The sequence below is a fragment of the Filicampus tigris genome, chromosome 21 (assembly GCF_054856515.1).
Source record: "Filicampus tigris isolate MCC_2025a chromosome 21, RoL_Ftig_1.0, whole genome shotgun sequence".
Taxonomy (NCBI): domain Eukaryota; kingdom Metazoa; phylum Chordata; class Actinopteri; order Syngnathiformes; family Syngnathidae; genus Filicampus; species Filicampus tigris.
In genome coordinates this window covers 5349606-5371969 of record NC_141237.1, presented here as the reverse complement: position 1 = coordinate 5371969, position 22364 = coordinate 5349606, and the positions used below count along the sequence as shown (strand labels likewise).

At 43.3% G+C, this 22364-nt stretch overlaps 2 protein-coding genes across 5 annotated transcripts in view; both read right to left on the bottom strand.

Moving 5' to 3' along the window:
* rnf32 (ring finger protein 32) overlaps window positions 1-22364 on the bottom strand; it is an 89151-nt gene that overhangs the window by 8668 nt on the left and 58119 nt on the right. The window lies entirely within an intron of this gene.
* Window positions 1-22364, bottom strand: part of ube3c (ubiquitin protein ligase E3C) — a 31867-nt gene that overhangs the window by 8668 nt on the left and 835 nt on the right. For all 3 annotated transcript variants that reach the window (XR_015084129.1, XR_015084130.1, XM_086020113.1), the window contains exons 3-23: window positions 21784-21837; window positions 21547-21621; window positions 21112-21243; window positions 20914-21029; window positions 20547-20704; window positions 20063-20216; window positions 19306-19526; window positions 19055-19206; window positions 18779-18966; window positions 14976-15062; window positions 14638-14795; window positions 14326-14552; window positions 11587-11691; window positions 11409-11496; window positions 9996-10093; window positions 9539-9671; window positions 7724-7971; window positions 4085-4297; window positions 1329-1517; window positions 1170-1236; window positions 546-676 (exon numbers count right to left, since the gene is read on the bottom strand). Coding sequence is in view for 1 of the 3 variants with exons in the window: in XM_086020113.1 (XP_085876239.1) it covers window positions 546-676; window positions 1170-1236; window positions 1329-1517; window positions 4085-4297; window positions 7724-7971; window positions 9539-9671; window positions 9996-10093; window positions 11409-11496; window positions 11587-11691; window positions 14326-14552; window positions 14638-14795; window positions 14976-15062; window positions 18779-18966; window positions 19055-19206; window positions 19306-19526; window positions 20063-20216; window positions 20547-20704; window positions 20914-21029; window positions 21112-21243; window positions 21547-21621; window positions 21784-21837 (2994 nt within the window). In the remaining 2 variants the exon portion in view is untranslated. The remainder of the gene's footprint in view (window positions 1-545; window positions 677-1169; window positions 1237-1328; window positions 1518-4084; window positions 4298-7723; window positions 7972-9538; window positions 9672-9995; window positions 10094-11408; window positions 11497-11586; window positions 11692-14325; window positions 14553-14637; window positions 14796-14975; window positions 15063-18778; window positions 18967-19054; window positions 19207-19305; window positions 19527-20062; window positions 20217-20546; window positions 20705-20913; window positions 21030-21111; window positions 21244-21546; window positions 21622-21783; window positions 21838-22364) is intronic.

Sequence of the window (22364 nt, the reverse complement as noted above, 5' to 3'; positions counted from 1 at the left end):
CGTGCCTGTTTGATGAGCAATAAAACAACAATTGAAAATCAATAACCGCATAAAAAAATGTAACGCCTGACGCAAAATGTAACACTGTACACTCATAACGATTGGAAGGGGAGAAGACATTTTGAGCCCCGCATTGCCCTCTCTAGTAAAAACGCTCTTTTCCTCGTCTGCTGCACTAAAAATCATCGAAGCGGCTCTCCTAAGCTGCTGTGACTCAGCAACATTGCGGGAAATGACGTCACGTAAAAAGGTCGAAAGTTCGGCTTGCTACTGACTTTTTAAAAAAAAAAAAAAAAACGACAATATTTGTCCAGACCGAAGCAGAGCAAGGCCATGAACTGGGGCTGAAAAGACCCTTATCAGATCAGTCTTATCCGCGGCTGCTTTATAGAAGTCATCTCCTCATTTGCATCACAAACACATCAAAGGCACCTTTTCCACTTGATAGGGCGGTGGACGTTGTATGCATTTTTGACAATACTGGAAAGCCCCTTTTAATTACCTGTAAAAACTGGGGTATAAAATTGCAAACGATGGTGTCAAACCTTGAAGCCGAGCAGAGGAGGTCTGGAGCAGCTGGTGACGAACTTGAGCAGCTTGCGCTTCTCCTCGTCTGTGAAGCCTTCCACCACCTCCCAGAAGATCTGGATGACTGGGTGCGTGGCCGTGTAGCCACCTCAGGAGACGCAAACGATGGAGCGCCGTCAACATATAATTACATTTGGAAATATTATTTTGAATTATTACTATTTACTTAAATGAAAGCAATTGTTTTTTTATTCATAATTCTACTAAAAAATAATCATTTACTTCATGATGTCCTTTAAACTATTTCCAGTGTCAATGAATCAAATGTTATTTTTCAAAAATATTTTCACATCGTATTTTAAAAAATAATTTGTTTGTATATTCCTTGTAAGGATGTAGTGTTATTTCCAATAGCTGACGTCATATATTTTTTTTCACAAATTGCTAAATATTTTTGAAAATATTTTGATGGTTTTTTTTGTTTGTTTAATTCTAGTATTTTTGGCTAAAGCGGAGGTTTGGGTAGATTTAGTGCAAACAAACAAAACTCCAAATAATCCAGAGCATTCTTAGGAATCAATGAACTGACTAATTGGTCGACAACACTAAGTAACGAGGTGACAACATTTCTTACTTCTCACCTGAGTAGTTTGTGAACTTTTTCAGGTCATCAAGACAAATTGGCACATGAGCACCGGATATTAGCACCTGTTAAAAAAAACAAAAAAAAACCAAGAGTTTAAATTTGCCAAATTGCATGGCGGGATGAACACAAGTGATCCTTTTCAGGTTTCAGCCACCTGGATCTCCTGCTGGTCGAACATGCGCAGCCACTCCAGGTTGACCACGTTGGCCAGCCCCTGCCTGAAGGCCAGGCAGTGCGGCCGGATCTGCTTGTTGAGCCGGTAGTCGGCCACCAGGTGGATGTATGCGATGCGGTTGGCCGTGGTGACGGGAATGTCCTTCCCGCCTGGCTTCAGCTCCACCACCTGCGCGGACATTTTTGACATCATTTCATCAGCTGTAAAGTAAACACCTAAATAGCAAAAAAAAAAACAACAAAAAAAAACTACACACTTCATCATACCTCCTTGCCGAATTACTACTTTCCTACCATCCCAGCTTGGCCTTCATCTTGCTGCAAAACTACAAATGTGAACTAACGAACAGCGAACCGCGAATAGGCAGGGGTTGACTAATTGTGCGAGGTGGATGGAACTCAATCACAGCGAGGTAATTAAAATGTTATCCCGCAGCACTCTTGATTAAAGGTGTGTCTCCCCCACCCCCAACCCCCCCCAACAAGTGCCCGCGGTTAAGTGCTCGGCTAAATATAGCGCGGCCAATGAACATCTGCTCCAATACAATTTGGCCCCGAGCTCTCTTTTCATTAGCTTTAGAGCAGTTAGCGCTTGATAAAATGTGCTCATCGCGGTTCATAAAGGCGGGTTTATGATGACATCATAATGCCTGCGGGAGGACAAGAACGGCCGACAGCCGCCGGTGCGCTTACAAGAATCTCTTGCGGCTAAATAGCGCATCACGTTTGTCACTTTTGATGGCGATTGTAATAGGTGAAGGTTTAAACGCAGCAATTAAACACACGGAGCAATTGTGAGGTGTACAGATCATCCTACTCTAATCGGAGGGGAAAAAAGCCATTTTTTTAGGCTGATGCCTATTCCAATATTTGGCAGAATAAAAATTCTAATAACTGGCCAATAAAAAAATATGTAATGAATGAATGAACTTGTTTTTTTTCGTCACTTAACACTCACAAAAATATATTGATAAGTTACAGGCAGAACATTTGACTGGTTGACAATACTTTGTCAATGAATCTTATTCTAAATGATCAAATGTAAATTTTAACCCCAAAACAAACAAAGGATAATTTTCTCACAAAATAAAGAGAGAGCAAAGGGCGTGTAAGGCTCAAAAGGTTCAAAACATCTGATGTGTCTGCTTTGAGAAACGGGATGAATCATTTTGAAAATATTTAAATTCCCCCCCCCTCCTTAACATGAAATTTCCAGCTATAAGACACACTTAGACCCAAAATGTTGATGTAGGTATGTATGAATAATTCTGGCCTTAAGTGTACCGTACATAAAAAAGCTTCAAGTGGTCATTTGGAAAGGAGGATTAAAGCTGCTGCATGACATTTTCTTATTTCTCTTGCGACCGAGACACTTTGGACAGGTTATTTGCTCACCAGTCAGACATTACACCAGAGTTGAATCGGGGCCTCTCTAACATGGTCTAACAAAAACCGGATCGTGATAAGATCCGCAAGACTATTTGGTCGGATTATACAGGAATGAAAGTTGTTGCTCAGATTTTTGTGCCCTCAGCACGGCGGAGAGTGCCATTATGTGCTAATGTACGAGAATTAGGGCTCTTATCTGGCCGTTGGCTATCTCGCCGGGGGGCAAATGGAGGGCAGGCTGCTCCCGGGTGTGTGCCTAATCTTCTGCAAATTGTTTTCCCCCCTATCGTGTTTGCCGAGGCCGCATTGCGACTCGGCCATTTTCAGGCGCTGTTTGACGAGAGCTAATAAGACGCGTTAAGGCCCTGAGTAAACAGCTCTGGCTCGATCTCTTAGCGTCGGGGGCGAGACGTGCCTAAGAGATGCTTGCTGGTTGCGTCTGTCAGGTGCGCTGAGATCGTCTTGAGAGGAGGTGGTGCAAGGTGAGGTGCGGGGGGGGGGGGACGGTCAACAGGATGGCTATGTGTGTTCTCGCCACTCATGCTGAAAAAGTGGTACACCGTGCGGAAAATGAACTTTTAACGGCATCGAAATGTGATTGTGTAATAGTGGAATAGAGGACACCTGTACAATGGGTGGTCCATCATTCACAAATTCACCTGTTTGCTTTTATTTTTTTTTTTTAATCTGTGAAACCTCATTTTGCCTTTTTGCTAAAAAAAAAAAAAAAAAAAAACTCCCCAACTCACGTATTTTTGTGCTCTCTATTATGCTCACAACATGCCACTGATGACAACTGACATCCCACACACACCCTTAGAAAATACAGTAAATAATTGTTTGTCCAACTATTTTTTAATTTATTTTGAAGGGAAAATGGTAATTTAAAAAATACACTATCTATCCTAGTGTTATGAAAAGTGACGTTGACAAATGATTTGCCTTTGCAGGCCACATGAAATGCTGTTGCGGGCCTCTGCATTAATACATCACAACATAAGAGAAAGATTTTTTTTAACGAATTTTGCCGTATTTTCTCGTTAAACAAATACTCAAGGACAAAGTATTGCAAAACAGTCAAATGTTCTATTGGTAATTCATATTTTTGCTGATGTAAGTGAAAATGCACCAAAAAAAGAAGTTATCTTATTCATTATATATATATATTTTTTTAAATCAAAATTTTATTCTGCCAAATATCAGAATCTACATTGGTCTAAAAAAAATCCATGGTGGCCGGGCCCCAATATAAATATATCGTGTGTCCTTAAGAACATTTTGATATATTTTTTTTTTGCCACCTGCAAAAACACGCTAGTGTATGAACAGATCAAGGAAATGTGTCACCTGCGCCTCTCCCAGATCATTGTTGACCACCGTGAAGTTGAGACCCAGCTCCTCCACGTCGCCCTCGTAGCTCTTTAGAAAGAGAAGGTTCCGGTACATCTCTGGGTCCAGAGAGGCCAGGTGGTGGATGTCTACATCGGCGCTGGTGCCCAGCAGCTTGGACAGGAAGAAACTGGCAAAGGGCAACTCCACCAGCATGTTCTCGTACAGAGCCTGGGGAACCGAATCACACAACAGTCTCAGAAACACAAATGCAGATTTCTTTCTTTCTTAATGACTGACGGTTCAAGAGAGCAAAAAGGAAAAAAAAAAAAAAACTTTTGCTCAGCTCAACTTCAAAGTCTCAACGTATTAAAACAGATGGTGCAACACATCAACACATCAATTCTTGTCAACTTTTTCAGTGTTAAAAATCGTAAATCTGCTCGCGCAACAGCGTGACTGAGAGCAAAACACAATCCATCTAAAGCGCGCCCGGCTTCCGCTCGGGCCGTCTCAAACTTTTATAAATGCTTATTCTCACCTTGACCTGAAACGCCATTAAGAAGCAGCGGCGGGCAGGTGACTCATAAAACTCCAAAGCTAATGTACTGGAATAGTCCGAAAAAGGAGCCCATTGGAGGCGCTAAAATATGCGTCCCTTTATAAATGATAGCGCTAAAAACCCTGACCGCATCAGCTAAATGGATTATAAATCTAGAGGATTTCCATAATGCATGCATCTTAAACACACACGCGCCGAGTCGTAAATCACGGCTATTTTCTAAACACGGGTTAATTGCGCAACTTCAAACATTGTCTATTTTTTATGCAAAATAATCCACTTAGTATTTCGGCGGTGGCCAGCGCTCGTTGGGGACCATATGTGCCGCGTGGCCCCTTGAAACCCATCAATAACACTCGTGCCGGGAAGAGGCTAAGTTTATGGACGGGAAGAAGAAAAAAAAAAAAAAAAAAAAACAGTCGTACTTAACCCCCACCCACCACCACCAGTGCCACTTACTTTATTTACGAGTGTTTATTGCCAGAAATTGTGCCAAAATGACTTGGGGACGTTAAGAATTAATTATTATGGCCCCCGGGCGTTTTAATATAAGTGAGTGCAGTGGCAGCGCAATTAAAGCAGATCGAGGCGCCATCAGGTGGAATAAATGCCAACAACATTGCAGGTGCATTCTGTTGGCTGCCAAATAAATCCCTTAATTTACAACATTAGCGATCAATAAAATTATAATGCCTTTAAAAGGCATCAGCATCTATCAAAGGGGGGCCCCACCTACACAGCTCGGTGCGCTCACCTTCATAGTTAGGGAGCTAAAAGAGGAGGTTGAAGAAGCAGATTCTCGCCAATAGGATTTCATTTTTTAAGATGGAAAAGACACTGTCGGGGGTCACTTTGGTCGGATTGAAGGCAACACAAGGAAAATACAGTGTCACATTTCTGTGCCACAAGGTGGCGACAATGAGGTACTGTAATTACTTTGACCTGAGCACGAAAGAAAAAGTGGAGTTTTTCAGCGAATAATGGAGGATATGGTCAAACGAATCAAAATTTTAAAAAAGAAAAGCAAACCATGAATATGCAGTGGTTCACTACACCATAAAATCGATGCTAATTTCCGCTAGCCTGTCTGTGGCGTTTGCATACATTAGGCAAGGCAGCTTTATTCATACAACGCATTTCATACAAAAAGCTAACTCAACATGCTTCACAGAGTTACAAATCAGCATTTAAAGGCAAAAGAAAATTAAAAAACTCAATTTTAAAGCAAAGTAAATAAATAAAAAAGTAGTTTACAAAAATGACTAAAGACTGTTAGCATTAAGCTAGCAGACTTCCTCATTAGACGAAATTATATTATAGTTTCGCTGAACATTTTGGTAATACGGGTTCATGTATTTAAAGGCATGCTGGACTGGTAAAACTATACATAAAATAAAGCATTTTAGGCCTCTGATGTTCACCTATCGCGGCTCGGTCTGGAATGTATCCCCCCGCAATAAACGGGGGTTTCACTGTAACCTGTTTTCATGTTTGCGTCTTAAATCTTCCTGCCTGTCACTCGGCTAGACAAGTGAGGAAGAAGGATGACGAGCGGCCGCTGCTTCAGATGCTCAATCCCATTTGGGTGAGTAGCCCCACCAGACAAGCCACTCACGCCTGTAATGCATCACCCCCCCCCGCCCCCGCAACAATGGCACGCCTCCGACATTAATTAACTATATTAATCTACCGTGTCCTTTGAGCTGCGCCGGTGATGCAATCTCAATCTATATAAAGACTTTGCCTTTCATCCCGGGCCACTAAACAAATACCGACGGGGCCGCTCAAACGTCCATTTTTATGGAGAGAGGGAGGAACTTGAGGTAGGGTTAATTGAAAGTCAAACTCACATTTATTTCCGCAACCATTAGCGTTGGCGTATGGGAGGAGTGGGGGTGTTGTTGGAGAGAATACACAAAATTGATGCTCTGATAAGTGGATTTGATGTTCACCTAAACCGATAATCGAGCCTAATTTGAACATTTTCCTCCTCGCCAAGACCAAGGCGGATTTCTCTGAAAGATTATGCTGAGGTGAGCACTGTGCTAAGCATGATTTTTTTTTCCTCCAGTCAGGGCAGACATTCGTAAATGTTCAATCCTGTTCAACACACTCATGTGAAAATGGAAATGTTCCTAAACTTCTTCATGCAGTACAGTATGTAGGCAAAATGGTCATATTAAAACATTTTACACCACACCGTGCAATCTTTCACTCACTTTAAGACATGCAAACTTTAACTTACTGAGTTAGTGCAACACCTATCCACCGCCGGTTTTGGCATATATTTATTTACCTTTTTAAAAATAAGTTCCCGTGATATTTCTCATGACAGTGTAATAGGCGATACATGATTGGAACTTTGGGTCCCAGGAAGAAACCACATTTCTAACAGGAGTCATCTTGCAGTAAAATTTTGACGTGAAGGAGAAAGCTGGAAAGTTTGCGACTGCAAAACAGATCAAAATGCTATTAGCACATGCTTTGAACGCTTAGTCATGTGCAGTGTGCGCCGGCGCAGTGATTTAGGGCCAGCCAAACGGCGACGGCTACACAAACAAGAGAATAGGAATCATCGGCTAATGGAAACCCTAATTGAGAAGCGACCTCTTGTCATGAGGTAATTCGTCTCGGTTGGAGATGATCGACCTTGACTTCCGCAAGGGAAGCTTTCCTGATCAACTAGCACATGCATTAAGGATGATTTAAAACAATTAGGCCGGAATGCATGACTCCACGTCAGGGGCAGAAAAACAATGCAGGCAAACAATTGGGCGCAGACATTGAGCTGATTCAACTTCCCTCTGACATTTCTTTTAAAGACATAAATTACAAGAAGTTCTCCAAACACTGCAGTTTCGAGAAGAAACAGCGAGGGCAGCCTTGGCACCGATTTAAACTTCACCGTGGCTCTTAAATCAGGCCTCTGCAGTTCTCTGGATAGAGGACACAGCTCGTACGTTTTCATATAACTTTTCACCAATTTTTTTGAAGACACCACCCGCCAAACTCCCTTCACACCACAGTTTGGGAATGCCAAAACCTTGCAAGCCATGCACCCAAATTGAGACAATATGGGCTGCTTGAGAGCTCACCTTCCCCAGGATCCTGCCGAGGAAGTAGTAGTGTCGCGCGAAGGACTCCCCCACCAGCGTCTCAGCGGCGGGGTTGGGGTACAGCAGGCCCTCGTTGGTGGTCTTGAAGACGCCCTGGTTGGGGTTGAAGCCCGACTTGAGGAGCTCGTTGAGGAACTCGCGGAAGATGCCCCCGCCGTCGATGCCCGCCTCGTCCAGTCCGTGGGCGTTCAGCAGGTGCACCCGGATCCTTTTCTTCAAGTCCGGTTCTAATTTTAAAAAAAGAGATACGGTGTACCTCAGCTTACAACTTAACACTTAAAATGTATGGCTTCCAGTTGATTTGAATTCTAAAAAAAAAATTATGTTGGGTGTACATGTGGTTAAGACTCTCCGTAACTGCCCAGGCTAAAACTAGCTCCTTGCTGACATACAAAGCTTTTCTCCCAGTCGCGATGCATCACTTCAACATACTCCCAAAAGAGCATTTCCTGTTCTACTTGCCAATTTAGATTTTGTGGCATCTTAGGGCGTTTATTAAAAAAAAAAAAAAAAAAAAAAAAAAAAAGAAGCACAAATCTCAAATTCAAATGTAAGACATTTTAAGACCCTTTTAAATGCCACGTTGAGCAGATTTTAAACATGCCATTCACTAAGTGTGACCAAATATAGAGTAGACAATATGGGCTTAATATTGCAAGACAACAATACGAAATGTTGTGATTAAAAAAAAAAATTCTATATTAGTGTATAGAAAATATTATACTATTAGAAACATTGAATTCGCTTGTACTAAACAAAGTTGCATTGTGATTACAAGCCCAATAATCTTGGGCAATGAACCACGTGCTGCGGCACCAAGAGATATTGTTGTCTGATCACATATAGCAAGCAGGCTGATCTGAAAAATTTCCATTACTATCTCCATCCATCCATTTTCTACAGCACTTGTCCTCATTAAGGTCACGGGTGAGCTGGACCCTATCCCAGCTGTCTTTTGGGGGGAAAGGGGGAGTGCTGGCTGGACTGGTTGCCACCCACTCGCGATACACATAAAGACATACAACGACGCTCAAACTGACACTTCTGGATAATTTAGTCTTCGGTGAACCTAACACGCATGCCTTTGGAATGTGGCCGGAAGCGGGAAGAGCCTGATTCCACATAGGAAAGCTTGAGCCAGGATCCAAACATTGAAACAGAGGCATTTACCACTAGTCCATCGTGCTCCTTTACGATATACAATATAAAATGTGAAAAATAACAAAGATTTTTACAGTTCCATTTTTTCCACCATTTATTTTGCACAAAACCTCACAGTGCCAGAACAACGTTTGACCCGCAAGATATTCTAATCAACTTCCATAAAAGGTCATCTTTCAGAATAATTAATGCAAGGCAGTAAATTAGGCAGCAATAACTTATAGACACATAAATGATATAGATCATGTCTTCAGCCTACTACTCTTTTTAATCAGAGTGGGCCCCCGCTCGAGTGGCCTTTTCAATTCAAAACACAAAAGAGGTGACTTAAAATAATTGATTCCGGCTTTTTATGCCTTCCATTAGAATAATCGGAAGCACGATTATGCGCGCCGCGCTTGAAATCCAACACGTGGCGCAGTGGGGGGAGAGGAGCTAACCTTGATTTTTACCTTGATCCTCCATATAAACATTTTATAAGGCTGAACAAGAGTTTTAGAAAGAGTGTGAGTGTTTACAACGCTGCGGTTGGACCGTCCTGCCAAGCGGCAGTCAAAGCAACAGTTTTCACCTCGTCGTAAGCGGCTGGGGGGGGGGGGGAATAACAAACAAATAAACTGAATATGGCAATACCGTTTTCTGGCGAGAGTTTGTCGTAGGCGTCTTCGTAGATGTAGTTACGGCGGATGGTGACCACAATGCCGTTGGAGAAGGGCCCGTCCCCCTGTACGTCCCGCTTGTCGGCATAGATTAACCTCTGGAAGATCTAACACACCATATTGGAAAGTTAGATGGACAAATATGGAATTAAAACGTAAGGTTTTAATACAAGCAGGCACATCTTAAAAATTAGCATTTCATGGAAGATTTCATTGATATCAATAGTTTGAAAGACAGTTCATTTCAAACAACTGAAAGTTTACTTGCCAGCTGGCTCGACACGTTGGGACATTTTTAAGATCTTTGAATTAAGAGATTTAAGGATAAATTTGTCTTACTTGCCTGTCCATTTTAGCCATTTTTTTGCCTTTGGTACTTTGCGGTACCTTTTATACTAGCTGACAAGTTTGAGGAGAAGTGTAGCTGTTACCTTGACTCGCTCCTCAAACGGAACAACAAACGGGAGCTCGGTGAGGATGGCCAGATGTCTCTCCTCCGACACGGACAGCTGTGGAGGCTCAGAGCCCACTGCAGAGGGGAAGATACAGAAATCTGCTTTTAAAAAGAAATTCCAACCCGCTCCTTAAATCACCCTTTTGCTTTGAGATTTTACAAGTAGAAGTAAAACAAGCCAACACAGCAATAAAATAAAATAAGAATGATGGAAGTATGTGTGCTGTGCTTCTGTGCGGTAGATTGTGGTACCATATATATTTTCACATTTCTTCTTCATTTCTAGTAGGATATGATTTAGATTCTCCAAATAAGGAGTCTACACAGCAAAACAAAAAATTAGGAAAAATAATTCCTAATTCTATAGAAAAAAAAACCAATATATGTTTTTAAGTTTTAGTAAATGTTTTATGTAAAGTGTATGTATATGGCCCACGTGCCGCAGATTGTCCACCCCTGCATTCAATCGAGCTGTCCATCCGCTTGCCAGGCATTCATCCATTAAGCTGACGTTTGTTTTCTATTAAACTCCAGATTTAAACTGTTAAGCCAAAATAGGAGGAGGGAAAAATGCCACAATAGCAAAACTCCTCACTTAGCCTCCACTCCAGCTCAATTATTCTGCTCAATTAGTCAGCCTGATCTGCATTTCGCCATCAGGTTTCCATCTTTGAGGAGAAATACTGCCTCCGTCAGGGTGGTCAATACGTCGCTCGTTCATCAGCTCGGGGGAGGACGACGAGGGGTGGGGGGGTGCGTCCATTTGAGAAAATGAGAAAAGGAGCGAGCAAACAGCAGGAGCAGATGTGGCCGAGTTCAGCAGGTACTTTCAGGCTAATTGAATGGAGGCCATACAGTCTGCGAGTGACATTAGGCAGCTCATACACACATTGTTATCAGCTTGTTTTCACACAACGCATTCACACACACACACTTGGGCACGCCTCTTTTCTTACTATTAGAGAGGCCTTGCTATGTATTGGTGACCCTATTTAGCTAGACAAGAGTCTCAATGTGATGCTTTACAATAATTAACATATTTGTACGGATGAAATACTAGAGAGGGGAGAAAAGAGGAGGAAAATTGTTTATAAATTGTTCTGCTGTTCCACTCCAGGCCTGTAGGTGGCAATAACACTAATTTCAAAGTAAATGACAATTACAAAAAAAAATAAATAAAAGTTTAACAAGAATCCTTTCCCTAACCTGCCAATTCCAGATTTGCTAATATTGAAGTGGTTTGGGTATGATTGTTTAAATGTACAGCATATAGCCAATTATGAAAACTTTTGAGGAGGCGGTCAATTAATGAGCTCTCTAACAATAGCTCATTCTAAACTTAACTTTAATCTTCATTAGAAAGTAAAAAATACAAATAAAAAGATAGTACCATCCAGCGTTGACTGAAGGGGTCCGATGCGGCCCATCCTTCTCGTTCTCCACACGTGTCGGGCAGACGGCACGTAGAGTTGAGTGACCTGAACATGGACGCGAGCATTACCACCGTGGTCACTGCTGGGATTTTTCTAACTCCATGATGAAATGACTTTTCATTTAACAAACAGTACCTTATCTGCTCGGATGTTGACCTCCTGAGAGAGCCAGTGACCCGACGGGCAGAAGGGTCGTCGGATGTCGCGAGCCTTCAGCATCTTCACCAAGTTTGTGATGACCTGGGAGAGTACATAGAAAGCATACATAAGTGAAAGGGCGATTAGGGGAGAAAAGCAATTTGAGAATGAAGACATTAGTGCGTCATTTATGGTGAGTGTAGAAGAAAAACGGTCCGGCCCCGCCTTTTAGGACTTGTTAATTACTGACGACGAGGCTGCTGACATCAGCCGTCAGCCTGAGGATGTAGTACTGACTCAGGGTCAACGGGCTTCCTGAAAGACCTGAACTAGAACATTTTGTCATTTTAAAGGTGTACTCACAAAACTCAATTTCAACCATGCTTGAGCACACTTTAGGGCTGTTCGATTTTGCCTAATAAGAAAATCCCGATTATTTTCTCTCAAACCCGATTTTACAATGACGATTTCTTAATTTTTTCTTTCTTTGAACTCAAAATGCCAGTCAATTTAACTTAATACACACAGAACAATCCATTGGGATTAACAGCATTTTACTTACACAATAGATTTCAGATCTGTTCTTAATTAAACCAATAATGAAAGGAGAAAGTGCGTATACCATCTGAAACGAAATCATCAACATGAGAGAAGGTAGACAGTCAAGTCCACACAATGGGTATTGTGCTGCTCCTTGTGGTGTGTGCGCCTTGGCCAGCACATTGCTGTATAATACAAAGGACATGAAGAAGATGGGCGCAACAGCTCAGGAAGCTGCAGTAATATTCGTGTTTTTGGAGAGGATAAAGAAAATACACCTGAGTATTGTTATGCTGTCTGCCAAAATATCTTGCTGCACCCCTGTGTTCAAATATCCGTTGCTTAAAGGTTATAACCGGAACACTGATGCTGGTTTCATTAGCCCATCCAAGGCATTTTGCATTGTGTATTAGCATTAAGCTAGGAGACTTTCATACGGCAAAGTTACGTGATTTGGTTGAATACACAAGGGTAATTCACTTAGTTTTAGATTTAATTATACAGAAAATTTCAACTGGGAGTGGCATTAGACAACTTGACAGTCAACAAAACTACCAAGTATCAAGAACTAAAGGTTCCCGGAACTTTAGGTGGAAATGACAACCACGTTTAACCTCACTGCACAAAGACCTCTTCAGTGAGTTCTTATGTCCCGCCATAACAGTTACGGCGGGACAATCTCCATATAACGCTCGGGCCGGATGGTCCAAATCGAAGAGTTCTCCCCTAAAGAGCGTCATTTTCATAAGACGCCAATCAATCGTACGGCGTCGGCAATAACAGCGAGTGCAAAACGCTGTAAATGGAGCACGGCGATGGGTTCGGAGCGTGCCGAGCGAGCCCCTGACTCCCAGAATGAATAAGCATTCCTTAATCAGCCCATCGGGTTAAGTGCGAGCCTTAATGGGCCTTTCCCAAACTCCGGCATGACATGGTTCTCCAAACATGGCCAAGAAGAAAGTTCCATTAGCAATATTAATACAAGCTTAGTTGATCATTTTCATTCAATTAGCTTCTTTCAATTAAATAGATAGCTCGACAATGGGGGCGATAAAAGATGGCGAGGGACGGCTGATGACACCAAGCAAACATTAGCGTGTTAGGGGTCAGCAACGTTAAAGCGACTGTAAATCCCGCCGCTCAATTTGGAAAATGCACTTTCGCTGCTCCCCACTTCTTTAATGGGTCGTTTTAGCTGACAAGAGGCCTTTGAGCGGATCTTTTATGAAAATCAACCCGGTTGGCTTCCCAGGTATTCGCCCACCTCCCGCCAAGGGGCGGTCACTTTCTACATTCGGCAGCTAGCGACAAGGTCGCGTAATCACTTTTTCGCATAATTAGAGCGAGAGGCGCCGAATGACGGGGCGGGGGGGGGGGGGGGGGGTAAGAAGACATATTTTCCGTCTCATTTCCGTTAGGTAAATAGCCAGCGGACGACCTTTACAGATGCTCCTCCTTGTATTTGCCCTTTCATTCGCTTATGCTTGATTTCCACCAAAGCGCAGGTTATGATGCATGGAGCGAACCACTCATGCAAATCTGCTTCCTAATAAATCTGCAGATGCTTGTTTTTAATTGCGCTTATTAGCTTCGCTTACAAAATACATCCAGGCTACGGTACAGTACATGATTTCAATTACGTGCATTTTTTTTTTTCCTGAGGAACCTGCTCCAAGCTATTCGCTAAAAATGTAACCATTTGGGGTTTCAGAAACAGAACGGTGAGTGGGACGTTGCCTGCGTGCAGTGTTAGGAATTTGTCACTGTATTTAACTGATTTTTCAATACTTTGAGTCTATATTTTTTCTCGCGACTTTTGACTTTTACTCCCTACATTTGAAAACAGATATCTGCACTTTACTATAATTTAGCCTTTTTTTTAGTTAGTTTGTTCTCAACGCCAGCAAAGCTATGGGAACGTGTAGATTTGATTTAAAAGCCAGGGCCAATGCTAGCTCGCTAGCTTCTTTTTTTCCTGAAGAACTATTTTTTGCCAAATGATCAAAATAGCTATTGGATATAATAAAAAATATAAAAGCATTGACTTTACTACCTAGGTACCTTTTTTCACTTTTACATTTGTAAAGGATTTGAATCGGCACTTAAGTACAGTACATGTGATTAAACGCTCAAAACGGCAAGCCAAGTTGGGCGTGAGTACTTTTGTCACCTGTCTGCAAGTCCACGACAACTGACCTTAAAGAGCTGCACCCAGCGTTTCTGCTCAGCCTGGATGCGCTGCTGCACCTCGGCGTTGGTCTTGACGCCGACGCTGCGGAAGGCCGCCATGTACTCCTCGCGGTGCTCCGTCTTAGTCTCGGGGTAGGCCAGCTTGATGATGCCCAGGCACGCGTCCCTCAGGCAGCGGGACAGAGTCACCAGCTCCAAAAGGCTGAAAGGCATCATGGAGGACTGCGTCTGACCTGTTGAAGGTGGGTGCGCAAGCTCGTTGAGTACAGCGGCTGAAAAGCATTTCTTGAGCGGGATGTGTGTCGGGAGAACAGCGACCTTCCATTTCGTGTCCAAAAAACTCGCTGTCGTGCACGGAGATGAGCGAGTGGCTGAAAAGGGAGCTGAAGAGGTAGAAGAGCGGAATGATGCGGTTGGAGTCCTCGTAGGACATGGGCGAGCCTCTGGAGATCAGCTGCAGCAGCGGAACCATGGAGCTGACGAACAAGAGGACATTAAGTTTGGTGGAATTTCACTTAGTTGTGCCGCTTCCTGTTTTGTGTTTGTTCATCCAATCAGATTTCAGCGTGCTGCTACGAATCAGCAGCGCAGGGCGGCTTATCGTAAACCAGATTAGCAATGTGACTGTTTGAGAGTTGAACGTGCAAAAAGCTCACCCGGTAATCATTTTGGTGGTCATGGAGGTGATCAGGTGCCAGAGATGCCGCAGGAAACGTGCGTTGAAGGCTAAACTGTACAGAAGTCTGCCGGAGAACAAAAGAGGAAAGGAGGGGAGGCTTGCGTTCAATGTCAACATTCATCATCCCGCGCTTTAACAACCCGGCGGGAAGAACTGTAAAACGACTCTCCGCCGTTGTGTCCGCTTGTGCGCCCCGTTAACCAAGCGAGGACACACGAGAAATAAATGACACTGTTCACTAACGTGGAATCTTCTTGGCCTCCCCTCTCCAAAAGGAGATTAAATGAGCCATTAAGCTTTATTTAGGCGAAGCACCTTCCATTAGTAAACTAGTTGCTGCTGCGAAAGGGGGTCATAAACAGCCTCTGCGGCTTCCTGCTGGAGCCCCATTTAACTTAATGGCCAATGGGGGGGGGGGGGGGGGATCAAGACAATGGAGGCCAGAGGAGGAGGCGAGGCGAGGTCCTCGCCGCGACCTCACGGTGCCAAACGTGCTCTCACACCCGCGGGGAATTACATGATAACACCGAGGAGGGCCTCGCATACCTCGCCTTTAGTAGCGGGGCTGTGGCGCCGAGGTGCGAAGCGGCTCTTTGTTCACGGCCTGTGTGTGTTTGAGCAAGCTCCTAAATTGCATCGCTTTTCACGCAGCGGGCAAGAGCAGGTGACAATATTGTGCTAAGTAGGCCAGCAGGCCCTGGGTCGAATACAAAGTAACTGTAGACAAATTTAAGACCTTTTTTTTTTTAAGGACCACTTCCGTCATTTAGGACCTCTCAGTCAACTGTCAAATATAATTTACTTGCATTCCATAAATTTTATTATTCGTGCCATTAGTCCATGCCCAGACCGGAGAAGAAAAAGCAAGAGCCCAAAAAGACAGTAAAAGCATTTACATTGCAGACATCGGTTTTTAATTTGGAAAAAAAATGATCACAATTTTTGTCTATTCTCTGACATGTTATGGGCCAAACCAGTGACTGAATCATTATTGTTCTGTTTGTGCATTTTCTTCACTGTCAGTTGGAAACAATGTGCTGTTTGTGAATAAAGAGATGGAAATGAAAAAAAAATGTTTTTCAATGTTTTCAACATTTGAACAGGGGTCGGTAGCCACTTTTTCCATCAACTATATGAGGATGTTTTTTGTTTTGATAGGGCATCAAGTGTGGAGGGAGCAAGAACATGTGTTCCTCTAAATGGTGCTGCTCAAATTCCGCCTCTCCAATCAACCGATTCAAACGTCCCCCGCCGCCCCGCCCCCGCCACTTGGAGCTGACCCGCGGCTCGATAAGGAGGGCTTGAAAAATGGTCCGCGGCCCGCCACGCGCCATCTGTCAGCGCTACAAGGCTCTGGAGAGAAGCTCGGGGAGGAGAGTGCTGCAGCGGGCTCATAACAAGCTGCGCGGGTGTTTGATTGAAATGGGAAACAAAGCACTAAATGCCAGCTGACATGCTGATTTACAGCCTGCCGGAACCCCCAAACCCCCTTTTCAATCACGGAATGAACCACTAATAAACAAAGTCAAAAGGGGCTGGGAGGGGGGAGAAAAAAAAAAAACAACAGTGCGATGAATCATGGTGGGATCATTTCATTCGGAAGGTCTGACGTGACGATCCCGCCTACGTGTGGCTTTCTTTCCACTCGTTGACAAACCCGATCAAAATCACAGCAAGCTTCCAAAAGCCAACGTGTATCCCACGCAGCGCCGCGTCGCTAAACGACAATAAATATCCAATGCTAACCATCAAAATGGTATTACAAGATGAGCGAGGGGATCATTAGAAAAGCAATTAAAATCTATTAGAGGTCCCGAGTCAGGTTTTAATCGCGCTCCGACTTTGCGGATATTTATGAAAAACGCAAGGTTGGCAAGACAAACTCAGAAAGCCACTTTTTTTTTTCCTCCACCTTCAGTGGATCAGCACAGTAAATCAAGGCCGGGATGCAATTTGCTCCCCTTAGCCTCTTGTAAAGCTATCCCGTCCACTCCCGCAGTGATTAATCTTCCTCGCCGAGCTAATTATTTTGTACAGATATCCAATAATGATGGAAGACGAAGGGCAGGATTTATGGGAAAAGTGGCGGGAAGAAAGGAGGGACGCCGTAAAAAAATTAAGGGCATTAACGGAGTGCACTTGAGATTCTCCCGGAGAGGCAAAATCTACAATTATGAGTCAACCGTCTTGTTCGTGTTGTAAATTTTAAGCACAGAAACATAATATGATCGTTGTCGTAATCGTCGTCAGCATCTCGAGAGCTACAACAGACTGGTGGAATTTTGACAACGTTTTAAGTTACCAAATATGGTTACGCCAGGAAATAGATTTTTTTTTTTTCCCCGTGTTGAACTTAATGTTCTCCATATTGAAGTAGCTACAATAGGGATGGAGGAGGAGGCTGGCTACTAATTGCTTTTTGTCATCATTCACTGGGTTATGCAGCCTCCATTTTGAGTCCGCTTCTGCTACTATAAATATAAACTATTTCTTTCCTGCCGGCGGTCCATTCACGACTCAATATTGTAATAGCTACAAAATAGACTTGTGGAATGGAGTGCGGTACCACCGGGTGACGAAATGTGTACGTTGTCGGCATAATTCATAGGGTTACACTACTTACTTTCTATATTTTTGTAATGTGCATTTTGTTGGCTGTGATAATTCGTACTTTGACTATTGCTTTTAATTTGTTCATTTTGTGTCCGTTTTCAGTTACCAAGTATAGTTCTGCTAATATAAAAATAAAAACTTTTTTCCCCCTCATTTAAATTTGTGGAATCCGCATCCCACTGCACACTTACCCTTGCTTGGTTTGGGCTAAGTGAGCACAGTTTTAAGTAAACCACACACACACACAAATCATGGGGTTTTTACTAATGATTAACTGGAGCAGGTTGACCAAGCACGGAGCCTCAAACACAGGCAGGCAATCAGCACCTCTGACATCCTGGCCCTAAATGTAATCAGCCCCCCGAGAAGAGGTAATTGCCCTCATCCAGCACTGACAGCTTCACTGACATCTTCTTCCTCTCGCCGGTTGTAAATGCCAGCGAGATGCGCATGGCCGACGCATGCCCTACCATCTCTCTCTTTGTGCCGTTATTTACATTACTGCTTACTGCGCGGAAATGTGTCAGGATGCACTCATGCTAATCGCACAAATGTGAATGGACAATTAAGTGTTTCTTAATATTGGGAAAAAAATAATAATTCCATTCAGTTTCACGTGGAAAAAAGTCAAGCATAGAAATCAGGAACAACCTTGATTTGGATCAAATGCTGATGCTCAAGAATGAGCGAGGGAGGGCGCAGATCTAGAGCCACATTCGTTTTCAGTTGTGTCCAAAGCAAAATGGTAAGCAGAGCTGCACTGAATTTTTGTAGGTGCTCAGATTAGCGTGAGCTCCTGATAAGCAGAACATACTTGATTTTCGGGTGAAGTTCTCGAAACAGTAACAGTGGTGGGGTACCTGTGTTTGGTGATGCTTCCATGCGCCGCATAAACACAGTGTAGTGTATGAAGTGCTGCCTCCACGAGTGAAAATGACTTTGTCTTCATGAGCCCTCGCTATTTTTCCGAACTGCCGCAAATACTTGCGACCTAGTGCCGCCCTGGTTGTCATGGTAACAGAATATATATTTGCCATTGACTTACTATGCTTTTTTCCCCCCATACCAATGATTAGGGTCTTTCAAAGCATTTTTAGAATCATGTTTTCCAAAATCTTGTTCTTCAACTGTACTGTACGTTCCTTTAGTAATTTCTAGTAAGCTCACCTGACTTTGGGAACCAGAAGGCGATGCTGCACCATGAGCGTGTGACAGATGGACGCCATCATGGTGAACACCTCCTCACTGGCCGAGTCCCTCCACACCAAGTTGAGTAGCGTGTTGGTCTGCTGTTTGGTATCCAGCTTGCGCACGCATTCGTCGGTGATCAGTTGCACAGAGATGCGACTGTCATCCTAATTGGCGAGGGTGGGGGGGGGGGGGGGGGGGGGCACGACACGTTAGGTCGTTGAATGTCGTCTGCGTGCGGTGTGCATATGGTACCTTCATGGGCGGCGGGTGGACGTTGGCATCATCTTCGTCCTCAGAATCGCTCCCCACCTCGGGCCGGCTGCAGCTCTCGGTCACAGGCAGCAGAGGCAGCAGCGTCTGCAGAGCACTTAGATATAGCAGCAGGCCTTCCTCTGATAGCGTACCTGCCAACATAACGCCCGACATGTATTACGCTAACATATGAACAATCCATCATCAAATTTGATGGCGATTAGTAGGTAGATGGTTTGATAGCTACCCACCTAAGCAGTTCTCTCCTGCAGAAAGGACAAAGTAAAATATCCAGGGCGCGCGGTTCTGAGCGTCAGGGGAAGGGGTGACGGTGCCCTGGAAGGAGCTGAGGAAGGCCTCGAAGGGGAAGGCCAGCCGAGGATCCGACAGGGCCGGGATGAAGAAGTGAAAGATCTGCTCCGTGAAGGGAGATGAAATGAACTCCTCGGTGAAGGCCGCAAAGACAAAACGCCTGCAAGACAACCGGCAAGGAAATATGGGATGAGTGAACACAGGCGAACACATAGTAGTTGCTGATGTTTAACTGGAATTTGGATTAGTTAAGAGGTTCCCGGAACCCCAAAAATTGAGAACCAATTAAGAATTGGTGCAGACTTTATGATGTGCGAGGCATGTTGATTACTCCGCTAAGTGACCACTCGCCTATTATCTCACCAAACAGAGTTGCTTTGAGTGGCTCACATCTGGCGACCCCCCTGCCACTGCCCCAAAGTCATATAATGAGCTGTCAGACTATGTGTGTGCACAAGATCCTCTCACTCCCGCTTTGCTTTTCTTTAAAGAAGAAAAGGAGCCACCTCGACGTTTGCTCATAAGAATGTCTCCGGCTTAAGGCAAACAGTCGAGTATTCTCCTTGGAGGGCAGCGAACATGACTTGAGGGTGGGGTGGGGGACGGGGCGGTCTTTTACAGCTTGTTGTAAATTGACTTCACAATTGACTCCAGGAGGAAAACAACACCCAAAAAAGAAGCCGTAGCTTGTAGTACCTGGCGCCCGCTGTGCAGGAGGAGTAGCTAAAGTGCAAAGGTTTGAGGATGTGCTCCAATAGTGTGCTTGCCAAGGGAATGGAAGGAGAGTCGCTGTACTCCAGACTGGGAGGGAGGCGGTGATTCACCAAAACATACAGCGACCTGTAGTATCCTGAAAAAGAACAACAACAAATGAGACTTTCAAAGCTTGGTATATAAATCACAGGATGGATTTTAGCTCAGCTAAACAGAGCAACAATACATCATATTTTATCCAACAAAATCCACACGCAATATGATGTCAACATTTTAAAAGACTTGGTGTGATATCTATTTCATCGCATGACACATTAATATTTTGGTTTTGCATTTCCCTCTTCTGATTGATATTTTTTTATTTGTTCATGTTGACTGAGTGTACTGAAATGTGCCTATAAATAAAAGTGTATTGTATAGTTTTAACCAACCCAATCCTTACATGGGACTGTCGCTGCTTGCTTACCTTTCTGGACCATATAGTGCAAAATCTGCTCGACTGTTGACGCCACATGGCTGGCATCGGCCAAGACGGGCAAGTAAACTCTCTCCGAGGAGAAGATTTCCAACATCCGCATGGGAACGGCCACGTTTAAGCTGTCGTCACCGCAGTTCTGAAGGAGTCTTGTAGGAAACATATTTGAGATATTTTCTTTGAATAGTTGTTTTCCTAATTGAAACGTGTTGTATTTTTTTAGATTAAAGTAGTACTATTACAAGAATAAAGTTGCATATTTATTTTGAGAAAAACTGAGATTCAAACCCTGAACCTCAAACGTGCTAACCACTAGTCACTGTTGGGTACAAATGTCATCATAACACTGCCAAGGTACCTGCAGCAAAAACCCAGTATCCTCTTGATCTGAAACACACACGTCTGCCGGTGGGGACCCACCAACATCTTGACAAATTGACAGTTGTGTTTCACCAGGTTCTGGCACAGCCATATCTGCAATAAAACACACAAAAAATATCGTTGTAGTGAAGAGACAAAGCGAGCTGAGTATAATAAAAAAGGTGTCCTCTCTCACCAATCTATTTGCATCCACGCTCTGCCTGTAGAAAAAGATGAGCTGCCTCGACAACAGACTGAGGGTGGGCGCTTCCAAACTGTGCTGTGTCTGGTTAGCGCACTCGTCAAAAGTGGCTCTCTGTATTGCATACTGAGGAAAAATAGAGCAAAAAATACCAAATTTAGGAACAACTTCTCTCCATCATTTTAACTACAGTGGTACAAAAGAGGATTAGAAGCAAGCAAAAAGAAAAAATATATACTGAGAAATTAAAGAGCCATAGAAGATTGAAGGTTAATATTTCTAGGGGAAGGCTCATATTTTTAGGGAAAAAAAGTTGTCTATTTACAAGATAGCGAATCCAATAGTTTTGCGATTGAAGTTTTAGCATTTTGAGATTATCGATGCATTATTACGAGAATAGTCATTTTTGAGACTGGCTTGATAACCTACCTGTCGCTTCAAATCTTGGTAGCCGCGTACATAGGACTGAATGATGATGGCATTCTTCAATCGTTTTCTATCATCCTGAGACATGACCAACAAAAACAAAAGCGTGACACAAAAAAAAGTGAGATACAACAGACAAAATGTAAAAAAAAAAAAAAATCACAGAATTAGGGTCATCCTTTAAAGGGTTGACAGAATCAGAATCATCTTAACAAAACAACTGCACGGCAAATTAGTCACCTCTCTTTTTCTTCTTTCTTCTTGAGTGCGATGCAGCAGGGATGCTTTCGCTTCCTGGGAAAACCACACAAAAAGCTCCATTTATGGGGAAGGATCAGTATATCGCATTTGAAATAGATATACAATAGATACAAAAGCATCATTGTTGAAAAGGCAGGCTTTTGCGGTCTAAAAAAATGCCAACTACAAGAAAAGCTGAACTTGACTCGGGGTTGATCACTTCAGCGAAAAGTGTGTGCTGCTGACCCCTATTTAACATGAGTTTGAATGTGACGGGTTAATTCTGAACAGCCACATACACAATAGGGTGTGCGCACTTGAGCAACCACTCAGTTGTTTATTTCGACTTCATGTCTCAAAAAGATTTATCAATTGCATTGTACGGGTCACATTAACTGTGGGAAAAGTTTTGAAATGACGTATGTTGGTATCATTTCTTTATATAACAACAACCTGGCATTTGAACAGGTGTGTGTTGACTTATGAGATACAATCTCAATACAGAAAGTCCTTGTGTGTGAGCAATCAAAATAGTACAACCTCTGCCTCAATTTCAATTGTTTAATTTCACACACAATATG